The sequence below is a fragment of the Strix uralensis genome, chromosome 10 (genome assembly GCF_047716275.1).
Source record: "Strix uralensis isolate ZFMK-TIS-50842 chromosome 10, bStrUra1, whole genome shotgun sequence".
In the NCBI taxonomy this organism is placed as follows: domain Eukaryota; kingdom Metazoa; phylum Chordata; class Aves; order Strigiformes; family Strigidae; genus Strix; species Strix uralensis.
The window spans coordinates 1,448,974-1,472,222 of record NC_133981.1 but is presented as its reverse complement, the minus strand read 5'-3'; the positions used below and the strand labels follow the sequence as shown (position 1 = coordinate 1,472,222).

Sequence of the window (23,249 nt, the reverse complement as noted above, 5' to 3'; positions counted from 1 at the left end):
GAATTTTGGAGAGAGTTTTTCACAGCACTTCTTAAGGGTATCCGTGATCCTTGGTGAAAGCTCTTCCCCCTCACATCTTCCCCAACAAACTGCTGCACAAAATCCTGCTTCTAATAAACAACTGCCCTCTGGGGCACGCGCAGCAGCGAAAGCTTCTTGTTTCCTCAGCGTGCGTTATTGGAAGTGTCAGGACAAAAACGGCCCCAAGGATTTCTGGAGAGGGAGTGAGAAGGAAGTGCTATTTTTGCTGCTGCTGCTGCCTGCAGAGGGACCAGATGCAGAGCAGGTGGAGCGGGGTACAGCGAGCTGTGAGGATGTTGGTCTAGGAGAGCCCATGGGAGAGGAGGTGTGAGGTGAACTGCAGTTCCTGAATCCAGCAAACTGGCAGCTGGTTAAGGGGAGATAGGTAGCAGGAGCTGACTGGTGAGAAAGTACTGGGGAAAGCTTTTAATTTTGCTTTCTGTCCTGCAGTACTCAGGACCCTGCGCGAGTGATGTAGTCCCTCTGTGCATCCAGTCCTGGCTGCAAAGTGCTGCCCTGCCTCACCGGTTTGTTTAAGGACCACAGAGGCTCCTGGTTAGGTTTTGTGTTAAGTGCTGATCACATACAGAATAAGGCTGCAGGCTGGAGAGCTTTCCCCTGGGTACCTGAGTCCTCCTGGAGTCCAGACATAGGTGGAAGGAAAGCTTGGCTGCGGCAAGCTGGCACAGTAACCTTGTCCCTGCCCTGTGCGCTAGCACTGAAATGGTGATTCCTCCTTAATACAGAGAGTTAGAGGACAGTTACATCCTTGGAGAAGTGCTTCTCGGGGGTATGGCACAGCCCCTTGCTCCCGTCCCTTGTGTACCCTGTGCTTTCAGCAGGAGAGCTGCATTTGCTACCCAAACCCAGCTGTCTTTTCCTTGTCTCTCCAGGTGATCTGCAAAGATTGGAGCAACCTTGCGGGGAAAAACTACATCATCCTGAATATGTCAGATAACATTGACTGTGTAAGTCAGTCCAAAGAGATCTGATGTCATGGGGGGAATAGTGCTTAGAGAAGAGGAGGCAGGTGCTGCTCTTGCTGTCTGCTTTCACTGCAAAACATTTTAAAAGCACTAAATCTCAACCTCCCTATAGAGGCTGTGGAGAGAAGGGGAGGAAGACAGAAATATTCCTGTTTTCCAAAAGGGAAAAGAGTGGGTGGAGAGAGAAGATTTTGCTCAAAGTCTAGCACATGTCAGGCCCATATTGGATTTTGACTAACTTCTGGCTGGTAGTCTGTGCCAGTCAGTACCTGCATTTTCATGAGACAGGAGAGCTTTTAACATTGCACCTCTTACTGGTAGGAAATGTGGCAGGATTGAAGCGCGACTCTCCTTCCCTCTCTTCCTTTTCCTTCCCCTCCTTCCAGGATATAGTAACCTTCCTCTGATGGCTCAGAGGAATAGGGACTCCCCATTTGCAGTGTAAATGGTTCTGTGTCAAGCAGCTGTCACTAAATCTTCCTTAAGTGCCTCTTCTCCCCACCCTGTTATCTTGTGTGTTATCTGGGTCTGTTAACCAGCCACGCTCTGCTAATCCAATGCCTGTCCATCCATCCCCATAAAGCTGCAGTTAATTCATGAGCCCAGAGCCCCTTGTGGCTCCCTGGTAAAAGGGCTCGTTCACCTCTACTGGGCCTTTTATCAGGCACTTTAAAACCAGTTGTGAAAGGCCTGGGGTCAAGGTGCCTTTCATAATTCTAAGAAATGATTAGGAGCTTGACAGCCCGAGACAGAAATGTTTCATCGGGGAGCTGTGTTCTGGCCTCGTGTGTCTGTACTCTTGCTTTCTGCGGCTCCTGCTCTGGGCAGAGCCGGCTGCTTTGTTACTGCAGGGTGGCTCTGTGGCACTGACTTATTTCCAGTACTGGTGAGTTCTTGGGGGTTTTTTGTGTGTGGTGTTTTTATTTTTTTAAGGTGAACTTTTTGGGAGCAGGGAAAACAGGGGGATTCCTATACACAATAAAGCATGCTGACTGCTTTAGGGGTGGATGAAAAGTCATCTCTTTCCTCCTGATTTAGGCAAACCAGTTTGCTCTTTGGAGGGTTTTAAGTATCTCTGCTACAGTTCACAAATGCAACTCGGAAAACTGATCCTTGAAGACCAAAGTCCTGCTGCCCTGTTTCCTCCATGTCCTAGTCCCCTTGCTCTTTCTCCCATTTCTGTGGAGTTTAAATGCTGGTTCATTTTGTGTACGTAGTAGCTTCCTTCCTGTGATCACTTGCACTTGTGTTGTTTAAACTACTGGAAGGGTGAGAACTGAAAAGCAGATGTCTCTTGACCAAACTGTGTCTTTATTGTTGAATTCTCAGTTCTGCCTTGCTGAAAGAAGACAGTGCCCTGGGATAGGCAGGACTGAACTGTTTTTCTACTTGATTTCATGTTTCAAAACATATTTCCCAATGAATGATTTGTGCTGTCTTCCCCTTTATTCAAAGGGACACTTGTCAACATACATATTTAACATGAACATTGCTTTGTTCCCTGCCTCCCATTACCACTTTGCATGGCTGAAGCTGGAATCACGCTCTTCTCCTTTCCACTGATGTTGATGCAGTTTGTTTCCTACCTGTGGTAATTTGCTCAGTTTGGGCAGCTTGCCTACCCTCTGCCTGTCCCTTTTGCTTTCTGGTTTCTGTATCCAAACGCTGTGGTGTTTGGATTTCCAGGGTTGTGAGGGAGAATCTGCATTGCAAGCGCTGTAGTTTAAATTAGTGTGAATGGGGATTCCTCACGTATTTCCTATGTTTTGATGCCCCAACCTAGTGTGGTACCGAGTCCCGCTGAAAAGCCGAGGGACGTGGAGGATGCTTAGCCCCTTCCAGAGGGTCGCACCTTGAGCTTTAATGTTCTCCGTAGCACCAGGCTTTTACCTGCTGCAGGGATGATGTCTGTATTGCTGGGTTAAGCTGGCAGCCCGTTTATCTTCCTAACGGGCTCTGGGCAAGGCAGCCACTTCAGTATCTTTCTGAGCACCTCTCCCACTCAATATACCTGGGAATTTTGCCCAAGTGAGGGCTGCAGGATCTGACCCAACAGTGGTACCTGGCTATGCGTCAGGAGCCGACCTCCACCTCAGCTCCTTCACAGCTCCCTTTTCTCCACCACGGAGAATTTATCCATGCTCTGCAACCTCTGTTTTCCCCATCGCTAGAAACATCTCACCTCTGTCCTCCTCCTGCTCTTGGGCTCAGCTGCTCCCCCTTCCTCTGCATCCCCCAAACCAGCTGCAGGCTGCCAGGGGGGCCGTGGCTGGAGCTGCAGCTGAGCAGCATGGCGCTGCATCCTCATGCTGCTGCTCCTGCCTCCCCGTGCCGAAACCGTAACTTGATGAGAGGAGGCACTGGCAGGCCCTTGTGATTCAGGCCTCAGTCATCGGTGTCTTTTCCAATTAGGCCATTTTCGGCACAGGCCTGTGCCTGCCCTGAGCGCTTCAAATTGCCATGGCAACAAGAGCTCTCCATTTTATTAATCATCTGTGTGGCCTTCAGGTTGGCATGGCAACCGGAGATAAGAATAGAAACACAGGAGTGAGAAAGCAGCAAAGGAGCCCACTGAGGGATGGCTGGAGCACGTCAGGCTGAGCGGCACCCGCTGACCCAGCGCTGGCTGCGGGGAAGAACCTGGCTGCTTCCTTCTCGCCTTACACCATAACATCGCTTCAGGATCTCTGTGTGCTGGGGGAGCTGGGTTGGCAGAGTGTGGAGCGTGTGGCGGCCACAGGAGCCCTGGAGGAGGGTTGGTGTGTCAGGAGATGTGTGTGGGTCCAGGCTGGGGCACTGGGGCTGTGCGGAGAGAGTTGCACCACGTTTAGCATCGCTGGCTTTTGGGCACGCCTGGCTCAGGGCTCTGGGCCGTGCCGCCCTGCCAGCCCTGCGGTGCTACGCGTGCCCTGTCCCCACCATGTGCTCACCAAGGTCCCTTTCCTGTGACAGGAGGAGTTTCGGCTGGAGAGGGGTCCCCAGCTGTTGGCACTGGTGGAGGATGCCTTCTCTAGACAGGCGGATGGGCTGCAGGACCGCTGGCTGATCTCTCTGAGCAAACCCAATGAGAACGACAAGCACTTGCTCATGACACTGGCGGGGGAACAGGGTAAGTGCTGAGAGAAGGAGCTTTCCCATGATGGGGGGGCTGTGTTTAAGGGGCTCTCAAATGGAGGAAGGAGCTTTCGCTCTCCAGTCCGTTTCAATCCCACCAATTGAGAGATGGAGGGGGACTGAGGACATAAGACCCTTTTTCTTGACATCTGCCTTCTGGCTTGTCCCCCACCACTTGCATGAAGCTCCATCTTCTGCGCTTTGTCTCCTGCTTTGCTCCCTCCCTGGATTGCCTTCATTCAAGTATCCCTCAGCTTTATCCCAGTCCTTATGTACTCTCCTCCACGGGCAGGCCACTGCAATGGCAGGACATGGCAGCCTGCTCTTAGTTCACTTCTTAACACTACTTAAGTCTTGTCCGAACTGGGCCAGTCCTGATGGTGCCTCCCCTGCATCCCCAAAGAAACAAAAGCTGACAGTGAAAGGTGGGCTGGAACATTTTACCATCTCTTTAATGCCCTTTTGGTAGGGGGGTGCTTTTCCTGTACTGATGCTGCTGCCTGCTTAGCAGACGGCTAAGAATAATAATGTTGACATTATGGCCTATATGAAAAAAAAAAGCCAACAGTATTCTAAAATGTCCCACAGTGATAGGAAAATAGAGCTAACATTTAAGTGGTATTTGCTGTGTTGATGCCTTAAATCATTGCATGTCTCCCAAGCCCTTGGGCTGGAGCACGTGCTGGTGAAAAGGCTTTGGTGAACATTTGGTCTTCTAAACTAAGTTTATGACATCGTGAGAGGGGACATCCCCCATCCTGGAGAAGAAAACAGTTCTGAACTCCAGAAGCACAGCCAGGCTGGGAGATACCCCTGAGTTTAGAAACCTCAGGAACCAAAGTATTTTCTGCTCTGAATAATCAAGCTTTTGTTCAGTTCCTCTTTTTACTGCTGTGCAGGTGAAGGGAGAAATGGGTCTCAGCCTCTAAATCCTCCCTGACTGCTCCTGTTCTGGCTTGGAGAGCACCTGGGAGCTGTTAGGGAAGGAGGGTCCCAGGAAGGGGTGACCCAGCTGGGCCTGTGGCTCTGGCTGAAGCTGTCTCCTGCCGGGAGTGGAGCTGTCACAGCGTGTCTCCTGCAGCCTCTTGCTGTTGTGCCAGGCACAGCACCTCACCAGGGTGCTCTGCCAAGCAAAACACACCTGTGAAAGGTTGTGGCTGGTGAGCGTGGAGCTCTGTGGGACCTCTTAAGTGCTGCAGCTCAGGTGCAAGTAGTTGTGCTGGACAGGGAGGCTGGATCAGGCAGCATAGGCACCTGCCTCCATGACTTTTTGGATGTTGCTGCTCACTCTGAGTGCACAGAGACCCTGAGAGCTTCTGTAGCTGTGGGGAGGGCACCTAGGTGCCTCTAGCATCAGTTCATGCCTGGATTATTTTCCCTGCTTTAAAGAACACTTGGTTGTGGTCCTTGTGTTCTTTCAGCCTCCTAATATAAAGTACCACTGAACAAAACTGCACTTTCCCACTCTGTTGGGGACTTCACAGTGATGAGTACATCTACCTGAGCTGAGAGCAGCACTGATCTCTCCCTCTCCTTTACAGGCATCATCCCTACAAAAGATGTTCTCATGGCACTGGGGGATGTTAAGAGGAGCTTAGCCGAGGTAAGAGCCCGTCTGCCTGCATCCATTCGTTAAGACTAGCTATACAATTAAAATAAGCACCTTGAAAACTGGGAGCATATCTGAGTCCAACCAAGTGCTGAACCCACAGCAGGCAAACAGATGAGTCAGACACTTGGCAAACTCCCTTCTCCCCTCTCTGGTAGTTGCCAGGCCATCAGACGTCTGCTCCCATTAAGAGAGTAACTGTGGGTTATTCCCTCCCTGCTTTTCCGGCGTGGTTGTGAAGCTGCTTTTCGCACATTTGTTTTGCTGGGATACTGGGTCTCATCGCTTCGACACTGTTGCCTGTGGCGAGGAGGGTGCTGCAGAGCCCCAGGTTTGGCCCTGCTCACCCTACAGCTGATTTACCTACATTGGCTGCTCTCATTAGCTCAAGCTTTGCTGGAGGAGGTGGGAGAGGTGCCTATACTAGATGGGACACATTCACACACCTTCTTCCTGCAATCCCAGGGTCTGCATTTCACTCCTTTAGACAGATGCCTACACAAGAGCAGGCAGAGGACTGGGCTGCACTTCCAGCTGCCTCTAGCCCTCACCTGTTCCCCTCTGACCCTGGGTGGCTTGGAAGAGGGTGGAGATGAGGACAAATTAGTCCCATGATTTCTGACTTTGCCCCTTAGGCCTGTGAGATATGTAGGCACTCAGTGCCCAGTTCAGCTTGGGTTTTTTTACACTACTGGAGTAATTCTGCTGCCTTGTTAGCAGCAGGGTTGGGCCACTGCCTTGCTGGCTGTCTGCTCTCAGGTTTTTCCCTGACCTAACAAACTGGTGCAGTTAGACAAAGCAAATTAAGTGCTCAGTGCTGTATTGATTGGCTTACACTAGAGAAAGTGTGAAAAGCTGACCCTCTAGAAATTGTGTGACTGAGGTATCAGCAGCTAGATCTGTCCAGAAAGAAGGCTTTGCGTCAGTGCAAGGTTTGACCTCTTTGTGCAGCTGTGACCCTGTGTTAACGTGCATCCTACCAGAGCAGCACCTCACCACCTGCCTCCAGCTCTATCAATAATGAAACGCTGCTCATTGCACCAACCTTGCGCTAGCACGGCCTGGAAGGAGGAGGAAGGGTGTTCTCTTACACGCGTCGTACTGTCAAATTGATATGTAACCCCCTTGAAATCTGCCGAGTCACTGGGACCAATGTTGGGCTTTGCTGGCAACCACAGAGGCCCATTTCTAGGGCAGCTTTTTGAATCAGTGGGCAGCTGTCCACTTCCAAGACAGTGGAAAGACCGCTATACCCTCTTAGGACCAGAGCTTTAATGGAAACCTATTTATTACAGTTTCATTCTCTGTCACACGGTCACCAAAGCCTCAGCACCCATCAGTGGTCCATAGTTTGTTTTGGGTACTCATAATCTTGGGCAGTTTCTCCCATGGAAGCTTCCTTGTCTTCCACATAGGTGTGATCCTTGTGCAGGTGATCGGGGTAAGACTGTGCCTGCTGTCATTTGGTGACATGTCACCTTGCACTGAAGATGGTGTTAAATTTAGCCGTGTGCCTTCTGGTCACGTAAGACAGCGTATATCCTACTCCCCAACCCTGGCTTTTGGTTCCTCTGCCCACAGCGGTGGCCCTATATTTGGACCCTGGGAAGTCTGAACAGGATCCCACCTGTCTGCAGGCCAGGGGATTTAGTGTACTCCTTTCTTCCTTCCAGATTGGCATCCAGAATTACTCAACCACAACAAGCTGCCAGTCACACCCCAACCAGACACGCAGTGATTATGGGAAACTCTTTGTGGTACTGGTGATCATTGGCTCCATCTGTGCCATCATCATTATACTGGGGCTCATATACAACTGCTGGCAGAGACGCCTGCCCAAGATGAAGAACATGGTGAGCACTGGACGGGCAGAGGAGGTGGCCAGACTCTTAGCCCTTGGGGAGGAGGGGATTGGAAAGTTAAGAGGGAGGTTGTTTTCCCCTGTCTACTTACTGGACATAGCTGGATACACTGCTGGAGCAGCAAGGGCGCCCATTCGGGTGTGGGAGATGCAAACCTGTCTCTTGCTGTGCTCAGGACAGCTCATTTCCACTGCGAGGGCTGGGCTAGGAGTGAATTTACCTTCTCGCACTGACCCTGCAGAGTCCTCAGTGGCCCTTACAGCCTGGTCTAATTGTGCTTCTCAGCAGCATTAAGACCTGTCCTCCTTTGTCTCCGTTTGTGTTCCTTTCGTCCTTCGCAGTCGCACGGCGAGGAGCTGCGCTTTGTTGAGAACGGCTGCCATGACAACCCCACCTTGGACGTGGCCAGTGACAGCCAGTCAGAAATGCAGGAGAAGAAGCCAAGCGTGAACGGCGGAAACACCATCAATGGCCCCGACAGCTGGGATGTCCTGATCAATAAGCAGGCGAGCGAGGATGTGGATGTGTTTGAGGAAGACACACATCTTTAGAAAAAGAAAGGAGGGAACCACCCCCTTAAATACACTTGTCTCTCTCCTATCTTGACTGATGGACCATGGGATCAGGTGGCTTCTCAGGAACTTCTTAAAGGCTTGGGATGGGTCAAGTCTTTGGGCAAGTTTTTCCGATAGAAGTCCTGAGCCCTCATCTGAGGCTTGGAGCCGGGAGGATCACTGAACAGAGGGAAGCGGGAGGGGTGGGTTTGTAGGTCTCTGTGTGTGTGTTCCTGTCAGTAGCACCAATGCTTTTATCACCTTTAAATGCACTTATTGTAGCTCTCTGGTAGTGGCTGGGAGTGGCTGGGCTTGAGAAGCAAGGCAGTGGGGCTAAGTCTGCCACCAAGAGTCCAGCTTAGGGGAGGAAATTCACTTTGGGAGTCCAGCTGGAGCTACGGCAGCCACATCCTGACCTTGAGATCCCATTCAGTCCCTGCAGGTGCATTCTGGATGGAGGGGAGCCAAGACTCAGTCGATATCCTGGGCAGAGTTTGGATTCCACATGTGAAAAGAGGTTTTCTAGTGCTCTAGCATTCAGCTGCTAATTAGATGGGCTGATGTTTACATTTGGGGAAAAAAAATCCCACTGTCATCTCATTTCCCCCCTTGAACCACAAACAGCCCCACTCCCTTTTTCAGCTTCACAGCTCCAAGCTGAGTTTGCAAAGTTTGAGCACTTTACCCTTGCTTGACTGATTGCAGAGAATTCGGTGCCATGGTGCAGCATCTTAGCTGAAAATTTGCTTTAGGTTGGAGAGTTGCTCAAAAAAGGACATTTACATGCCTCTTTCACGCAACAGCCTGTGAAATCAGCAGCGAAGTATCCCTTGTCTAAGTATCAGTTTTAGACTGGCAGGCCTCCTCCACTCCTGTTCTGTTTTCCAGGATAGTTTGGTTTCAGTTGGTCTTCTTGAGGTAAAGACTATGTGAGACTTTTTATACAGGGAGAAAAGTAAAAAATTGGAAGCAGATCATCTTCTGGTCCTTTTGTTTCCTTTTCAACATCCTGCCCTGAGGGGGGGAAGTGTTTAATGTCCCACAGGTGTAAATTGGGGTAACATCTTTAAAATCACTGCATTTAAGCAAGTGTAAAAGCCAGTTCAGATGAGATGAGAACCAGATCTAAGAGCTCCTCAATGAACGTTCTCAGGCATGCCTCAGGCAACTTTGAGGCTCCAGCTCCCTGAAGATGTGTGATAAAAGGCACGTGAATATGCATAATTGTTCTCTGAGCCCTGCCTAAACTGAGACTCAGAACTACTGTCAAGCCTGAAATCCCAGAACATTTGTTTCTTCTGTCATCAAGGGATTGAGGGACTTGCTTCTGTCAGAGGCAGCAGCATTTCCCTCTGTTAGGGTGATCTGCGTGCTTGCTTACTGCGAGATGCAGCTTCGCATTTGGTCTTTAAGGGAACCTTTGTACAGAAAGACCCCAGATATGCAGCCTGATGCCAAGCCTGTAAATCTACCCCTGTATGTACAGATATTTTAGCATGTTCATCCCTGATGTGAGTGCCTAAGCCAAGGTACGAGTCTGTTGTTTCATTTTGCATAGCGCTTTGCATACAAACTGAATCACAGATCGTCTCGAGGTAGGACCACGTGGAGATCAGTCTATTAGGGATTCAAGAAAGGCGACAGCCTTTGGTTTCCTATCCAGATTCCCGTTTTCAGTGTTTTTTATGCTGCCTCCATACCTTTCCCTGTGTTATGTAGGAGATGGAGATGATCAGCTCCTTTTGTATCTCGTTGGTAGGGTTGCAGAGATGCTCAGAGGAGTTCCCTCTCCTGCCCCAGCAGTTGATGACGGGGGACAGTCCATGACCACCCCTTGCTGATGGCTCCTGCTGAGTTTGATGGGTCTGTGCAGTCAGACTGCACAAGTTCAGTGGCTGTGTTGATGGCACTTTGGAGCTCACAGGATTAAATGCAAGTTGTTGTTATGATATGGTGAGTAAATTAAAGCATGGAGTTAAAATTCAAGTTTGTATAGCACTTAGCATAACAGGGCCTGGCATGGCCATGGCCTTTAGGCAGTTTCACCGTATAAATGTTCCTATAATCCTCATTAAATATATTTTTAATGCCCAGTGGCTATTAAAAAGATAATGGCACCGATCAGATGTGAATCAGTTCACCCACAAAACACTTCCTTGATGCACATCATTGCTAGGAGCTGCTTTGCTGCCCTGTTTTCTCTCCCCTTTACTAATTCAGAGAAACAACAAGGTGCTGATAAAGCAATGCTTCTGGCTGGGCTCAGCACCTCTTCACCTGGTGTAAAGTCTTCAAACTTTAAAGAAGCCAAGGGGACTGTGCGGGCTTATTAATAAGTTAGCAAGTTCTCCTGATTTGCTCTTCTGGCTTCTTACGGTCTGAAGGTTTTCCAGAGACTGTAGAGCTCTCTTCTGCATCTGGAGAGTGTGTAAGGGTGGCTGTCACAAGGCTGTGAACAATCTGCTGTCTCTGACAGGGTGCACCTGGCTGTATGATCTCAGTTTAGCTCCAGAAATCTACTGGTTAATAGCATTTCACTTTAGTCTGGTGATACTTTTTATACCTTTACTGTTTGTTTTTCCTCTGTATCATGTTTTTTGCACTAGGCTGATCTTGTTAAGTCGATTGCACTGTTGTCCCTCTCCCCTCAGCCTTGCAGAGACGGGTCATCTCCGGGGACCTGCGGGCTGGGGAGCACTGTAGAGAGGCTGTTGGTAGCCCACTTACTCTGTTGTTCAGTGCTTGGGTTTCCAGCTCTACACAGGGAGGATTTAGAGGAAGAGAAACTTTGTCTTAGCGTTTGTAACAGGAAGCTTTTCTATCACCTTAATGTAGTTGAACTTCTTTTTAACAAAAACTGTCAAAGCTGGACTTCTCAGAGCGGTGTGCCAGGCAGCAGAGCAGATGCAGGAGACAAAGTGATTCCTGGAATCGTTTTCCACGTACTCGTCCCATCTGCCAAACATTTGATCGCGCTGACACCTGGTGGCTGCTGGGAGTTGGAGACGAAAAATAATTGGAAAAAAGTACTTTTTCCCCTTCTTAGCTCTGCGTATTTGTTTCCTATGACTTGCCTAGGACAGTCACTTGCTTTATTCACGAGGGGCTGCTGGACTTGCCTGTGACCAGAGGGGCTCTCACCAAGCACGTCAGGGATGGTTTGTGTGAGGACATCCCCATCTGCAAAGCAACGAGATGGAACGTTCCCCGCAGTCACTGGTCCAGAGCTCCATTGGCCTCAGCTCCATCTCCCCGCCTTCTCCTCCACTCGCCCCGTCTCATCCTGGGGAGCACAGGCAGAAAACAGAGGCTCTGGCTTGAAATGGAGGTGGCTCTTCAGAGAGAGCATCAGGTGCTGGTGTGAGGAGCTCTGTGCCCCTGGGAACACTGGTGATGGCAGTGGCTGGCTGCACGGCCAAGATCAGCGTGGCTCTCCATCTCTGTGGGACGGTGGCCAGATCTGGGATGGCCAAGCTGCAGATTCCTCCCAGATGCCTAGAACAGCATCTGTGATGTGGAGTCCAACATGTGCTAGGGCTTTGCATCCTGCAGACGCCTGGTGGCATGAGGGGTGTAAAGAAACAGTGAGAAGTGACCCAGTAACCGTGCTGTGGAGTATGTAATGCAGGTTGAGAATACAGTTCCAGATGCCAGCTTAAGGATCCCTCTGGCCGAAGGATGCAGTATGAAATGGAGCTATATTTATCGTATGGATTGTTGCAGTATGACCTTAGAGCATTGCAGCAGGATCCCACAGCAGCCCTTGCCCTCAGCAGCTCGTCTGTTCCCGTCCACCTTCGCAGCCACGCAGGAGCCACCTCTCTCCTTCACAGAGGGTTTGGGGCAGCTTGAACAGTCAGAGACAACCACCACCTTCATCTGTGCTGGCTCACGAGAGCCTCGTGGGCTCGTCTCCGCTGACAGCCAGGCTCCCAGCCGTTCTCAAGGCCCTTGTTCCTGCTGGACCTAAACTGCCTGCAAGCCCTGGCCCCTGCTTGGGATTGCTGCTGGAGAACACTTAGAAACACTCGCGTCTGGCCCTGGAAGCGACAGGGTTGTGGTTTTTGTTTTCTTTGCAATAAAACGCACCTCCTGGGTGTCTGAACACTGACCTGAGTGGAGTCCTTTGCTTGGTTGCATCTGCCTGAATTCACATCTGTTCACACGGTGTTGGCCAGGGTCCCTCTGCCGGGATGGGGGGCGGTCAGCCTTGCCCCCCCTGCCCCACAGTGCCGTGCCAGGTGCCCGGGCTGGGGGAAACTGGCTTCCCCATGTGGGGTGCAAGTCCCAGCCCTGTGGGGTGCCCCCTTCCCCCCCAGGACCCCTGTTCCCTGCCAGGCTGGCTTAGCACAAGCCTCTGCTGCAGAGCAGAGCCCCTGCATGTGTGCCCACCCTGTGCCATCCGTGTCCCAGAGCAGGTGCCCCCCAACCAGCCCCCCCACCATCCCACCCCTGCTCCAGAGCTGACCCCACGCAAGTGCGTGTCTTCCAGACCCCACCACGTTCTGGACCAGGCTCCCCTCTCAGCCGTGTTCCAGAGCATCCCCCCCGCCATGCTTGGTCCAGACCAGACCCCCTTTCCCCGCCGTTTTCCCCCCTTTCTCCCCGTGTTCCGGGGCAGCGGCACCCCCAGTTCCGCCCCGTCGCCTGGCGGCAGTTGCTCCCCCAGGCCGCAGGGGGGTGCTGTGGCGGCGCCGCTGGGCCGCGGGGCCGCTCCTCCCCTCCGCCCTGTTTACATCCGCCGCCGCTTCCGCCCCGTCCCGCCGCCGCCGCCGCTGCTCCTCCGACCCCTTCCCTCGGCTCGGCCCGGCGCGGCCCGGTCCCGGCGGCTGCCCTCCGCTCTCCGCGTCAATGCGGCGCCGCCGCCCCGCGGCCTGCCCCGGCCATGGACACCAGCGACCTGTTCACCAGCTGCAAGAAGGGCGACGTGAGCCGCGTCCGGTGAGCCGGGCCGGGGCCGCGCCGCCAGGCCCGCGGCGGCCAGGGGAGGGGAGCGGAGCCGTCCCGGGCGTCCCCCCGCAGCACCCGCTGCCTTTACCGGCTGTAGCCCCCCGGGGGACCGGGGCCGGGCCTGGCGGGGCAGCCTGGCCTCCCCGTGCCCGTTACGCTCTCGGGGCCGCGCCGCGGGTTGTATTTACCAGAAGTTCTGCCCGGCCTTCCCCGGCCGCTGAGCCCGCGGCTTCCCGCAGCCGGGGGTCTCCAGGGGCCGCGGGGCCAGGAGCTAGCTGCGGTGTGAAGCGGAGAGTTTATTTCTTTATAAATAAACGCGCCTTGCTTTTCCCCCAAGGAATTGGGTGTACGCGGAGTCTTCGCTAGCGCTCTCAAGTCTGTGTGAGGTTTGCCTGTTTTCTTGAAATCCAGGCGTCTGACCGTCGGGCGGGGCTGCGTACCTCGCTGCTGTGGTGCTGTCTGTGGCAAACGTCCTTGCAAAAGTCTCTTCAGCTGCTCGTTCTCTACCATTGGAACCTGTATTTGCGTCGGTCGGAAGCTAGATCTCTGGGAAGTAATCACTGTGGAGATATTTTGACACCTTGTGCTGGAGGCTGTGGTAGTATGGCTGAGAAATACCGGGCTGCTAAATTTTGGGTCAAGTCTCCTTGCTCACGTTGGAGCAGTATGGCCTAGCTGCAGTGATTTCAGATCAGATGGGCTTGTGGTCTGCAGGGTGAGTGGATGTTGTAACACAAAGGCCCAGAGTTTACAACAGACTCTTCTGCTGCATCTCACAGTTTGAGTCTAAGAATGCTCTTTGCCTTTTTTTCCACTTGATTCTTCCAGCTTCCAACACGTGGATCTTCCAGATAATCAGAAGGAGCCTCTCTGTTTCGAGGTGCTCGCTAACAAAGGATGAGTAGGCAGATACACGAGGTCTGCAGATCATTGTTAGCAGTTGTGTTGGATTAGTTTACTGCAAGCAGTAAATTGCGGCTTTACTGTAGAAGGAGGGGCCCTGCAGGTGGCCTTGCAGAGGTTTAAGATGACCAACACGGAAGTGATAGTGGAGAAATGATCGGTCTGGGAACGCTGTCAAAGCAGAGGGGACGAGCTGACCACAGGAGACGGAGTAGAAAGGAGCTGAGTGGCTTCAGATTTTGAATGTGGTCAGAGGAAGCTGAAGTTTGAGACAGAAAGGATGGAGGGAGTGAAAGGGGGGGACTGATGTGGCGGATGAGAAGAACAGCTTAAGAATCTTTGTGAAGGCCAGAGAGGGACTTTTACATGTTACTAAGAGAGATGGTGGTTGCAGTGTTTTGGGACAGACTGTAAGAGCCAGGCTGTGTAGGACGTTTGTGTGCAAGGCAAAGGCTGGCTTCTAGAGGTGCCAAAGAGGGAGCGTTGCCAGCGTTGGCTACAGGCTAAACATGCAGAACGAGGAAGTGGCGGGAGTTAAGAGCAGTCTGGAGTAGCACTGATGTTGTCACCTGTGGCAAGAAAAGCCACAGGCAGGATGAGAATCCAGCCTTGGCGTTAAAAGTGTGGCCACGTATTTGTAAGCATCCAGGTTGTGAGTGTTGTAGGAATGTGAAGGTGCTGCTGAAATGCTCAGGCTTGTTTTGTGATTGCTGCCCTGTTAGGGGTCAGCAGGAGGTGGGTTTGATCCTCCTCTTCTCCGACGTACTGCTTAAGATTGAAGGGAGCTGTCAGGCCTTGCTGCAGAAGGCTGTTCTTCGGGTTGAAGATGTGACTGATGCCCCTTCAGCCGCGGCTGACAGCTCCCCAAGTCAAATGCAAGTTCTTGTCATGCCTTTGGAGGTTACTGTACAGACTCAAAGTTGCATCTTTTTAAAGAGGAGAATGTGACTGAGTGAGCAGCTGGATAAAGTTACAACTTTGCTCTTCCTTTTCTTCCAGATACCTTCTTGAACAGCGAGACGTGGAAATTAATGTCCGTGATAAATGGGACAGTACACCTCTGTGAGTCTTGCGGTCTAGAGTGCTGGCTGGGTGGGAGGGGAGGGCTTTCAGAGCTCCTTTGCTCTCTCTGCATCAGCAGCTAGGAGCACTGTTACAAAATGTCTCAGGTTCTGCTTTTTGGGAGACTTGGCTGTGTATTTCTGCTTCTTTTCTCTGCGGGTGCTCTGCTAAATACATCTTTGTCTCCCCCTCTGACTGATGCTGGCTGTCGTAGTGCTCAGAAGGGTGGTCAATTTTGTGACCAAATTACCTGGATTAAGCAGTTCTTGGCCTGATGAGGCCTTTCCCCCCTCACAGTCCATGCCATTCTAGCCTGTCTTTGTAGGTGAAGGCTTGGCTTGGTGAAATGCAAAGGGACCGTGGGATCACTGTCTGGCAAGGCTCTGAATGTGCAGTAGGTAGTGAAGAATCCCCTGATGGTGCTGAGGGGGGTGGTGTGAGCTTTCTGCCTCCCCACATACCGATTTCAAAGTGCATTTGGGCATTGCAATATATTTAGAGTACGGAATAACTTCCCAAAGTAAAGGTAGGTGTTTGCCTGCTGCAGTGCACGTTACAGGATCCCCCTAGTTTGTGGGACAGTTTGAGGTCCTTGTGAAAGAGAATCATGAAAGGCTTAGATTGTCAAAGGGAAGACAAAACTCCTTGTAAGCAGGACTTTGAGGAGTGGATTTGCTGTACATCGGGTGTGTGTGCTGTTCCCTTAACACAGCGTGCAGCAGTCAGACTGACGACAGAAGGAGCGAGGAGTGTTTTTGAGAATTCCGTGGAATTGCTGAGTGCCCATAAAATGAACTCCATTAAAATGAGGATGGATTTGGCAGCTGGTGGGTGGTGCAGCAGAAGATGCTGAACTCAGATTGGGACCTTGAGATCTCCTTGCAGGGCAGCAGTGCCTAGGAGTTCTGGGAACAGATCCTGCTTAGTCTATTGCTGGGGTCAGACTTCTGTGCTATTCGGTAGCAATTCCTCCCTCATGTGAGGAGTCACCTTCTGAGCTTGTCAGGGATGGCTCAGTGCTGAGGTCTGCATGCTGTGGTGTGCCCAAACACTGAATTCTGCTTCCTGCTGTATCTCTAATTTTCTTTCTCTTGTTCTTGTCAGGTATTACGCTTGCCTCTGTGGACACGAGGAGCTTGTACGCTATCTTCTAGCCAATGGTGAGCAAAACTGTCCTGGTTATGGGTGCAATGTCTTTCTCCAGACTGGTCCTTAGGGATTGTATGTCCTAGCTGTTCCTTGTGGAAACTTCTTCTGTTACAATCAGCCATCTGATCAGTGATCTCAGGCTGCAGTGGGAGCCCTGGACGCATTTTCATGGTGCCTTTTTCAGGCCATTTGTTGCTTGAATTTGCCACAGGGAAGCTTTCTGTGATGAGCTGAGGCAGCATGACTTTCTGAAATCACAGCTGATGTTTTGCAAGGGTGCATTGCTGTTGGGAGTATGCTGATGTACTTCATCCGAAGAACTGTCTGTGTAAAACTTTATTGTACTCTTCTGGTAGCCTTGCTTTGTAAACAGGACTTAAAGGTGAAATACAAGGGCTTTTACTAACCTCAAACAGAGCAAGAAAAACTTTCCAGGCAAAGTGCCTGCCCATTTGGTTCCCAGCACCCAAATTCCCTTAGGTAGTGGTGATGTTCTGTGTTCTGGCAGAGGGATCAGAGTGCAGAGTCAGATCTCAAAAGGTTTATTTCCTCCACTGCATTCGGAGCATCTTAATCAACCACTTGTGTAGTTTTGAAATAGCAAAATGCAGGTGCCCTCCAAATTTCTGGTGGAGTCTAACCTAAAGAGGCATCTCTTGCCTTGTACAAGGCAGAAATGCTTTTTAGGAGGAGCTGTTAAAAGTCCAGTAAGCGATCGTACTCTTTGTACAGTGAGATTCTTCTTCCCAGAACACGGCTGGAGTCATGCTGAGAGACTTATTACCAGGGTCAGTTTGAGTGAGTCATGGCTTCTTCAGAACGGGATTTTGCTGTGGGAGAGCGCCTTTAGGTTGTGCACGTGTGAGGGGAACTTAGTTTTTGTAAATGTGCTTGGTAGCACAGGAGATCACAGGAAAACCTGTCACCAGCCAAAAGTCATACTCATTTGTGACCATTTGGGGACACTCGAGAGAGATTTACCTCTGCCTGCTGTCGTGTACCTTGATCATTTTGCAGGAGCAAAATGTGAGGCAAACACATTTGATGGGGAACGTTGTTTGTACGGAGCTCTGAGTGATGCCATCCGCCGTCTGCTGAAGGAGTACAAACAGATCACGGCAAAGTGCATGAAGAGAGACTACTACGATGTCTTCCTGCAGCGGTAAGCGGATGAGGCAGCTCCGTGTGCAAGGCCTTCTGTCATCCTTCCTTAGCTGTTTACCTGCATATTCAAGCTCTCTGTTAAGGGCAAATTTGAAAGGCACCTGATCAGTACCCTGTCTCATTCTGGGCACGTAGAGCTTCCTAAGAGCTGTTCCTTTGTGCCCTAAGGATTGACTTCCAGGTATGTGTGTGGTTAAAATAGAGCCTCCAGTGACTGAGGCACACACTCCAGAGCTAACAGAAACCTGGTCTTTATGATGCAGAAGCATTAGACTGTCATCCTTGAATGTCAGACCAAAATCTGATCACTAAAACCACATTAGTGATGTAGGATAATATATCAACTGAAATTAAATTTCAGGCCTGAAGTGCTATAGCCTGGGAGCTGAGGTTTCCAGCAGTGAGAATAGGTATCTCATTTCTGAAATAGAGCACCTTAAGAAGCCTCAAACTGACTTATAGAGCAGTGCTCAGCTCTTTCTTTTTGTTCATTAAAACGTGTTAATTTTAAGATGTTACTGAAAGTTGCCTGTCACACCTTGTAGTCTTAGCCTAGAGCTTGAGAAGAAGCCCAGCTTGTTCTAGGAGTAGAGGAATAGTGTTAATCTTTTCTTCTTGCTGTTTTTCTACCCTGGTAGTTCTGATGCTATTACACAGACTTGCTTTTTTGTTTGTTTGTTTGTTTTTCCTCCCCGTTGGACTGACTTAAAAAAAACCCCACAAGATTTCAGCGTCTGTATCTTCGGAATTGGAGAGCAAATAAATCCTAGAAAGATCTGACAATCTTCCCGTTACTACAGAGTCCTAATTTCTGAGGCTGTGGGGAAAGAGGGGAGGAAGGAAACTCATTTATCTGAGTAAAATCAGATTCTGCCTTTCAGGGAAGTAGAATTTTGCAGGGTGATTTATCACTCCCCTGGTGAGTGTGTGGCTCATGCAGGGTTGAGTGCACATGAAAACTAAAATGTACTGTTTTCTGCTTCTCATTCCAAACAGACCTTTCATTATAAAACAAAGGGCAACAGTAGGGGGGCAAAAAATAAACACCTAACTGCTTCTATTTTATTTTGGGCAAGACACTAATAGGAAGGATGTTCTAGTGGCAGGAGACTGAGATCAGCATTTGAGAGCCTGCTCTGACATCCTCTCCTTGTGTGACCCCACACCTTTCTGGGCACCAGTCCTCTCTCCAGGAGGAGTGCGATGCCTGATGTCTGCCTGGTTTGACCTCTTGGGGATGTTTGGGAGGATATCTGTGCCAGGGGTGACGGGTGTTAGGAAACACTGCTAATGTTGCTGTAAACTCTGCAAGTAGCAATCTTTTTTTTTTCCCTTTTAAAGAATAAGGGTATGGGCATGCAGTCACAAACAAGGTTTCATCTCTGATGTGGTAATTGCCTGCGTTTCATGCCTGTGACATCCTTCCTTCTTCTGAGGGTGGGTGACATCAAGTCCTCTCCTGTTTGCTGCACGGTTAAAGCGTGCACACTGACAGTGTCCAGAGAGCTGGAAAGTTGCACCTTACTTTGTAGTGGTGTAATTCCTTTTGAAAGTGTGTGCTTCTGTCTGGCTTTTTGTCATCTAACAATTTAAAAACAGGATTAACCTTTAGACATGTGTTTGGGGGAACTAGTTCCTCTTTAAAATCTGTTCTCTGTGTTCATGGGTTCTCCTGAGGCAGAGAGGTTTCATTCTCCAGCCTCCCTCTTGCACTAATGAAACTTAACTTTGAGTCACTGGAGGGAGAGAGAGATCCCAGTCTAGTATGTGACAGTACCAGTCCCTGTGCTGGCCGCCTAACTGGGCAGGGAGAGACCGCAATGTCCAGAGGTATTTGTTCATTTAGACCTAATTGTACCGTGTCCCCAGCTGGCTTTACTCCATTCTCTCCTTTCTCATTCAGCGTTGAATTTTCCCTCTCTTTGTCCTTGCAGGTTGCTGGAGCAGGGTTACCAAAGCGACATTGTTTTCATTGTTCACGGCAAATCGTTCTGTGCCCACCGCTGCATTCTCAGCGCTCGCAGCGCCTACTTTGCAGAAATGTTTGAGACCAAATGGAAGGGGAAGAACATGATAGTGTTGAAGCATCCGCTGGTGAGCAGAGCTGTGCTTTCACCTCTTTCCTTTCTTTTTCTGTTTCAGCTGGGTGAGAAAACTGTGTAGGAAGGACAGTTTGAGGGTTAACTTCCACAGTGAACAGCTCCTGGAGCTCAGGATGACCCTAGTCAAGGAGAGGGGCTTGTGGAGGCACTTTATGCAGTAAAATAGCATCTTACTCAGATAGCAAAAGCCTGTAGGCTGCATACTTCCCCTTTGTTCCCTCTGTCGGGGGCTCAACCATATCTTAAATTAATTGCAGTAGCAGGTAGCTGTTACCATCTGCCAGCTGTGTCACGACTCCTCTGTGGGAGGAGTTGAGTCTGTCTAATTCCTGGTGGACAGGTGGTCTGTGGTGAAGACATCACCTCCATAATGGGCACTAATTGAGTCCCTTTTGTTGCCTTTGCTGCAAGAACCGTAATAAGCCATAAGTGCTTTCCATCCGTTAATCACCAGTACTCTGGCATATGTTTCTATAGCTTGATTGTGGCTGTGCAAAACCTCTCGTGACAGACATACTTCCAGTTTCTCAGGACACTGCTTAATGTCTCTCCTTTCTCTTTGTACAAGAACATGTCTTTCCTCTCAAATGAAGAAGAGTTGGAAATGGTTGCGACCAGCGAAAGGCTGGATTTTACAGAGCCTATATCACAACTGTGTCTTTGGAGCACCTCCACTAGTCAGGTCCTGTCCCCACAGGCACATGGTTTAGAATCAGTTGATGCATGTAAAGAGCTGTGTAAGACAGGTGGAGTGGCAGCATTAGTTATGTGAGGAGCAAGGAAATCGGGTGCAGTGTGTGAGGTGCTATTTATATGGGGTTTTTCTGACTTCTTTGGGATCGTGTTTGTATCTAGGCAAGTTTCAGGCTTATTACTAAGTTCCTGGGAAATCTAAAGGTAACTTTCTCATGTTTTATTTCAGATTAATCCAGCAGCCTTTGGCTCTCTTCTGCAGTATTTATACACAGGTAAATGATTTACTGTCTGGTGTGTGTATACACGGCGGGTGGGCAGCGGGCTGTGCCTCTGCCGTAGCGCTCTTTGGGTGGCGCAGGCTTGCTGACAGCCGTGTTTGGGTACAGGAGTTGCCAGCACATCCTCTCTGCTGGCAGAAGGGGAGAATGTGAGCAATCCCCAGCTCTTCCAAGTTGTTTGTACCTTTTGCCAGTTGTTGTCCTGCCAATAACTATACAGTCAATTAAAAAAAAATCAGCTTAGGTTGATTGGTTGGATGGATGTGGAGAACATATTTTTAACGTAAGGAAGGTAAATCTGTTGTCTGGGATAACATCCCCTGAGGTGGTGAACAGCCAGGTTCCCACCTAGGACGTTTTCAGTCTGTCAGACCTGAGCAGTGTGTGCTGAATGCTTTGACTACTTCCTAATATTTTTTTCTGAACAGAAGTTGATCCTAAACCTTCTGTAAAAACGCCAAATGTTGTGTTGTAGGCATGCTAAGTGCTGAACTATTTCAGGCCAGGAGGTGGTGCCAGAAAATAACCTTATCTTCAAGGCTCTTCTCCAGTCCCGTGTTTTCAGAAGTGTTCAGAAATGTTTTCAGTGATGGTAACAGAGTGGGCTGACAGCTTGTGAGCATAAAGTCTTTTCTTACCCAAAGCCAGGTAGCCAGTGGTGGCAGTCATGCATGCTGCTGTTGTGCTGCTATTTTTTCTTTTCTGAGGGAATTGGACATCCTTTGCATAAGCCTGTTCGGTCTTTGGCCTCTTGAATGAGCTGTTAGGGTAGACACTGGGAAGTGAGAATGTGAATTAGATGCTGAACTGAGATTCATCGAAGTCGTGGGTGGTGGGGTACCAAGTCTTAGCTTCTTAGACTGAGTTGTAACTGGATGCTGAAAAGTGAAGCAGTGTGTCTAACTACTGAATTTCTGTGCCATCAAGACTTCTGTCCTTAATTTTTGTCATTTTTACACCTAAGTGGTATGGGTTAAAAGAGCTGGCTGCATTTCTTCTTGGCAGGTCGTCTTGATATCGACGTAGAATATGTAAATGATTGCAAGAGGTTAGCCAAGCAGTGCCGGCTGCAGGACCTCATAGATGATTTGGAGACCAAATGTAAAAAGGTCTATGAATTTGGTAAGCATTTTACTTGCTGTTGGCTCTGCTGTGCCTGTGTGCCCTTTCAGGGGGAAAGAGGAAAGTGTGACGGTGCATGTTTCATGGGGCCCTGGGTGCTTCCAGAAAATTACTCCGTTGTGGAATTCCCGTGTTTGCATGATAGTTTTCCATCAGGGGCTCTCTGTAGGGCAGCTGTAGTGGTTTCTGACACATGCATGTTTATCATTTACACTGAATGTTTTCATTATAGTAGAGCAGCCATGGCAGCAGGATTTTGCTGTGGTTGCCAGGCATTCAGTGGAGCACTGTGGGGTGTATTGGTAACTGCCTTTCAGCAGAGAGCTCGTTTAAATCCCTGGGGAGATAAAATATGTACAATTAAAAGTCCATTTCTGCATTTATCTGACCTCTAACCAAACTAAAATGTTTGACAATTGGCTCAAAATGGATGCGGAGTGAGATATAACACTTTTTTAAAAGCAGAGAAGTATTTCTGAAAGTGTGTGTGTATTTATAACACATGTACGTGCCAAACCTTAAATGACACAATCCCCTATTTAAGGGCTTTTTGTTATCCAAAGAGCTTGTGATCTCATTGTGACATCAGCTTGTTGCATGAAAACCAACAGTTGGAGATTATCATTCATCTTCTTAGTTCAAGCTAAAGGACACATGAAGAAGAATCAAAACAGCACAAGTAGGGCAAAGTGGTGTTAGTCATTAAGTAAAAAAAATACCTGGTAACAAAACCTTCAGGCTGAAAACATCTGATTTCTCATATCATGCTCTGAGTTAACTCCTTTACTTCAGCCAAGTTAGTTTTGGTTTGAGAAGAGAATCTGGTCTGTAGTTTTTAAATCAACAGCATCTTCTTCCTTGATCTAAGGAGTAAGGGTGTAGCTATTCCACTTTTCCCTTGATCTAAGGTAAGGGTGTAGCTATTCCACCTTTCCCTTTTGAAGTATGAGTTCTGATTATTCAACCTGAAGTTGCAGGGCTTAACAGGTAGAGACAATACTCATGTGGAAGTCACGTGGAAGATACTACCATGTGTATGTCTCCCCTTAGGCACGTGCAGTTGGGTGGTGGGGTACAAGGTTACCACGGTGGAGCTGTCCCCATGTAGACCAGTGTGCAGGTTCTTATGGAAGCTGTATCGTACAACTTACCTCAGCTGTGTAAATACAAATGTAAACATGCACGTGAAGAGATTAGAAATGCATTTCTTGGTTCCTTGCTACAAATAGTGTAAGATACCAGTTTGTGTATTAAATAAGTGGTGGAAAAGGGGAGTGGTGGTGAATATAATGAATAGAAAATAAAAACTACTCACACAATCAGGTAACGGGATTATCTTGTGGCATCTTTTGATATCAGAGTAATCCAGTGAGATGCTGGAGATCTTTTTTTCCCGTTTTTTCCTTTTTATCTTTTTATCTTTTTCTGCTGGGGTCTAGCTGAGACCCTGGGGGTGACCATTCCACCTTAATACATCAGGTTAAAATCTCATGTAATATTGCGGGAGGAAAATAAGGCGGATAGCTTGCCAGCTGTCTGAACCATTACATAGCATGTCACTGGCAACTTAAGGATCATGAAGTCCAGTGGTTAAATTTGTGAACTGCAAAGAAGCTGACTTCTTGGTGGGGTTTAAACATGGAAAATGGTGAAGTAACTTTTCAGGTTGGTTGGGAG

General features: G+C 49.4%; 2 protein-coding genes across 7 annotated transcripts in view; both read left to right on the top strand.

The window, feature by feature from the left end:
* PODXL2 (podocalyxin like 2) overlaps positions 1–12,257 on the top strand; it is a 33,521-nt gene extending 21,264 nt beyond the window's left edge. Inside the window, exons 4-8 of the mRNA XM_074878892.1 lie at positions 915–989; positions 3,960–4,116; positions 5,663–5,724; positions 7,404–7,583; positions 7,934–12,257. Of these exons, the coding sequence (XP_074734993.1) occupies positions 915–989; positions 3,960–4,116; positions 5,663–5,724; positions 7,404–7,583; positions 7,934–8,143 (684 nt within the window). The 3' untranslated portion in view covers positions 8,144–12,257. The remainder of the gene's footprint in view (positions 1–914; positions 990–3,959; positions 4,117–5,662; positions 5,725–7,403; positions 7,584–7,933) is intronic.
* Positions 12,258–12,895: 638 nt separating this feature from the next.
* The window catches only part of ABTB1 (ankyrin repeat and BTB domain containing 1), a 58,150-nt gene continuing 47,796 nt past the window's right edge, over positions 12,896–23,249 (top strand). For 4 of the 6 annotated variants that reach the window (XM_074878789.1, XM_074878787.1, XM_074878790.1 and 1 more), the window contains exons 1-7: positions 12,896–13,087; positions 14,999–15,061; positions 16,166–16,221; positions 17,228–17,372; positions 19,309–19,468; positions 20,399–20,444; positions 21,456–21,572. In XM_074878789.1, coding sequence (XP_074734890.1) covers positions 13,032–13,087; positions 14,999–15,061; positions 16,166–16,221; positions 17,228–17,372; positions 19,309–19,468; positions 20,399–20,444; positions 21,456–21,572 — 643 coding nt within the window. In that variant the 5' untranslated portion in view covers positions 12,896–13,031. Of the gene's footprint in view, positions 13,088–13,227; positions 13,812–14,998; positions 15,062–16,165; positions 16,222–17,227; positions 17,373–19,308; positions 19,469–20,398; positions 20,445–21,455; positions 21,573–23,249 lie in introns of those variants that run through there. The other 2 variants (XM_074878788.1, XM_074878792.1) reach the window with 2 other exon arrangements.